General features: G+C 43.9%; 1 protein-coding gene across 2 annotated transcripts in view; it reads left to right on the plus strand.

Annotated features, from left to right (window-relative positions):
• ENTPD4 (ectonucleoside triphosphate diphosphohydrolase 4) overlaps window positions 1-1,709 on the plus strand; it is a 46,214-nt gene extending 44,505 nt beyond the window's left edge. For both annotated transcript variants that reach the window (XM_018563270.1, XM_018563271.1), the window contains exon 13: window positions 954-1,709. In XM_018563270.1, coding sequence (XP_018418772.1) covers window positions 954-1,182 — 229 coding nt within the window. In that variant the 3' untranslated portion in view covers window positions 1,183-1,709. The remainder of the gene's footprint in view (window positions 1-953) is intronic.
• The last annotated feature ends 2,303 nt before the right edge of the window (window positions 1,710-4,012 follow it).

Here is a 4,012-nt window from a genome sequence, read left to right on the forward strand (position 1 = left end):
AAGTACCTGGATGCCACGTAAACACGCGTCGGGTGCGCCTACGCATGAAAACGACGAACGCGCTACACATGTTGGGTATCGCCGCGCACGCCGGAGTGAGAGCAATAATTCTAGGGGCAATATTTTGAGGTATCTCTAAATTGATGACCTGTGGGGGCTTTTAAAGCGTCTTTTATTTACTTTTTGGGGTACTGCAGTTTTTCGCCGTTTCACGGTCGCACGCAATCTGTAAACTGGGCATGTTGGGTATCGTTTTACTCGTTGTAACCTCATCTTTTATATTTCATTAAAAAAATGGGTAATTTGTTGTGTTTTGGGGCATTTAATTAAATTTGTCACTAAATTTTGGGGTTTAATAAGGAGTTGCGCTAATATTGCGCAACATAAAAATTTTCAACTACCACCATTTTATTCTATAGGGTCTTGACATTCCGAAAATATATAATGTTGGGGGGTTTTACGTCATTTTCAGGCCTAAAATGTGGAATATAACATGGGTGCAAAAATGGAAAAAAGGGCCTCAGTCATGAAGGGGTTAAAGGCTAAACAAGGCCAAAAAAAAATGCCACATAAGGCAGCTGTATGCTGGAACATATCACGCTCCATTCCACCTTGGGTTAAACGGTCAGTCCACCTGAAACTGACATTCCACATTTTGGTAGATGCAGAAGAGTAAAATATAGTCTCATATATTTTTTGGGGGGTAGGGCTCAATTGGTGAGATCTCTTCACTTGACTAACTGGTTGTGCACTCCTGGTGTGGCCGGTATGGGGGTGATCCACTATATTAGAGGTGCACCGAAAATGGAAATTTCAAAAACGAAACAACGAAATAAAAAAATTGTCAGACCGAAACATCTATAGCTGATCTTTGTATAAGGGTTCATCATAGAAGTCTATCTATATTTTCCAATGTAGGTTTTCTTGTATCTTATCTTATTTCTCGCCTACAGGGACATCCAGCAAGACCAGTTCCGCGGCAGCCATCCACACTGGCGTGGGGCGTCTTTTGTATACAACCACTACCTGTTCCTGGTGTGTTTCCTGGTGGTCCTGCTGTCTATTATGCTGTACCTGCTAAGGCTTAGACGTATCCACCGGCGCATGCAGCGGAATACATCGTCCTCTGCGCTTTGGGTGGAGCAAGGACTGCAGCCGTCTGGGCTCCCCGGCACCTTGTAGGGAACTGACAGCAATATGTTGCACATCCTTCCCGCCCCCGTTTGGTGGAAAGGGTTAGCGGAGAAGGACTTTTGTGAACTGCACAGTGGCTCCCTCTGCTGGAAAGAGAGGAACCTTGGTGAGGTTGACCTTGGCTCCTGCGGTGCCATCCTGGATGGGAGGAGACAGATCAAAGCCATGTTTTATGCCTCAGGGTCCCCAACCTGGTAATAAAAAGGGGCGCAAGGTGTGTTCCTGTGACCTCTATGGAGGACACAGCTCATACGTTTTCACTTTAGGGTTTCCCGCACCAGGGAGATCACACCTGTCTTCTGTAATAATGCTAAGCTGGCACTTTCCTCCACAGCAAGAGACATTTGTTTGTTTTTTTATGAGTTGTGCAAGGTTTGAATAGAAGTCGTGTTTCAAAAATCTGATCGCAGTACTGTAAGTTGCAAAGCTTCTTGTTTGATAGGAAGAGGTATGAACTGTTCTGTATTGTGAATGTTTACTTGTGTCCGCCTCCAGCTCCCAGACGCCTGCCATATTGAGGGCAGTAGAAATGGGCTTTTCATTATCAAAGAGAATACTTATTTAAAGAGCACCTGTCATTGGAGAAATATGGAACTGGCTGTTACCAGACTCCTAAAAATACTGTTTGCCTTGCTTCTTTTTTTCCGGACCACAAACAAGGAGCAAGCATGTGGCCCATACATAATACATATCCTCAAAGTGTTAGAATTACCTATCTCTGTGTTTTTTCTGGGTTTGCCAGCCACAAAGTAATAAAGCCAAGGCATCAACCTGACAGCGAGGCAACTAGTATTTTCAGAAAGAGAGTTCAGTTATGGCAGCTTACACATTTCTTTCATGACCGGTTTCTTTAACATGGAAAACCCCAATCTGACTAAGACCTCCTTTTTATGTAGCAAAATGAGGATCCTACCCAGTGCCAGGAGAAGGTCCCTTCGCACCTAAGGCAATAGTGCTACTTCCCCCATTCACTGTGAACTACTTGGCATGGCTTGCTGGTCCTGCCCTTTTTTGTACCCCCCTTCTACTGAGTCCCCAAAGCAGCCACCTTTTCTGCCTACCCCTCAGTCCTGCCCTAGCTCTACCATAACCTGCAGGTTTATCTAGAAGCTGTAGTTGCAGATTTTACTTGCAGCACCATCTGGTATTGCGGTACCACCAAATACAGCAGTAAATTATTGCCACTATATAATTGTGCACCAGTTTTCCCAGCGATATTAAAACATTCAAATGATGACTGATTGTTGATTAGGACGAATGTGGGACACAGTCGCAATTAAAACGGGTGCAGAAAATAACATTTAGGGGTGTATTTATATACATTTTGCAGAGCCATTTGCCCTGCAAAACTCCACAAATGTTTTCTCTGAGTGGATGGAGCCCAAAACGAACGTTCTCAGTATATTTTCTTTCCAGTTCGAATGTAGTATATGTAGAATACAGCATCATGGCCAATAGATGGAGCTGAGAAGGAGTATTTATTTGTTATGTGCCTCAGCTCCATCTAGTGGACATAATCTGGTATTACATGATGACATTTGATTGGGAAAATATACTGATATACTAAGAACGGCCGTTTTGTGCAAACATTCACACAGAGCGAACGTTCACATATTCTCAGGGTGAAAGGCTCTCCGAATTGTTTATAAATAGACCCCTGTGTGTGGTAAGAGATGCTGTCCACAGCTAGATATAGTAAACTCCCCATTATCCGGCATTTAAGCAACCAGAAAGAAAAATCGAGGACATATGTCCTCAATTTTTTTTGCCACTTGTTTGATAGACATGTGCACACTAAAAAAAAATTGTTAGCAACTAAATGTATTTAGTTGCTAATAGGGATGCACCGATACTAGTATCGGTGTCAAGGCCGAGTATTTGGTTGAGTACTCGTACTCGCCCAAATGCTCCAATGCCTGGTTTAATACTTCTGGTATCAGGAAGCTGGGCAGCAGCACGCAATTACACGCATCCCGGCTTCCTGATTGGCCGGGAAGCTGGCTTCATGCTCCCTCTTTACCTCATGACGAGGAAGCATGTAACTCTCAAGCAACCAGAAGCTACCGTTATCCGGCATCTACCAATCCCCATAGGTACTGGATAACTGTGTTTACTGTAGTTTTGTGACAAATAAGTACTGCCTAGGTTCAATAGAAAGTGACAACATAAGGAGAGTCATTCCGGTTCCTCCTTTAAAAATGGCTGCCTTTGTCATTTTCTCAATAAGCCTTCCTTCACGATGGAGTGGATGCAGCAGAGCAACCAATGCAATGTACTTTAGGCCTGGAGAGGACATAGAAAACCCAATTCTACAGAAGTACAACCTAAGCCATTAGAATTGGAACAGATTTTTAGACCCGCAATTTGCAGACCATTTGTCCGGGGTCAAAACCGCCTGCCAAGCATCGGCAAGATGCAAAAATTGCAGACTTGTTCCCTGTTCATTTTTTGCAATGGCCTTTCAGGTCTCAAAATGGCCTCCGTGTCCATGCCTCACGTCCTGCTAACGTCATTAACTTCTTGTGCATTGGTAGACTATTGATTGACCTCACAAAATGACTGCCTTTACCTGTGTAGATGACAGGTCCTCTTAATGATCTGTTTACCCCGCCACCAGCCTTCCTGTACTATCCTCAGTGCTCTGAATCTCTCCCATGCTGCTCTGTCACGAGAAGTCATAACATGCTTAAAGGAGTAGTTGCTGCTATCTCTGTGTCCTTCAGAGCTCTCAATCTGCCGGGGTTATATGAAGGTTATAGTTCTATGAATGCAAATGTGTTCTGAAGACACCTGCTCCCCAGGGACGTAGTGTGTTTGT

Source organism: Nanorana parkeri, unplaced genomic scaffold (genome assembly GCF_000935625.1).
Source record: "Nanorana parkeri isolate BGI_ZX_2015 unplaced genomic scaffold, ASM93562v1 scaffold646, whole genome shotgun sequence".
NCBI lineage: Eukaryota > Metazoa > Chordata > Amphibia > Anura > Dicroglossidae > Nanorana > Nanorana parkeri.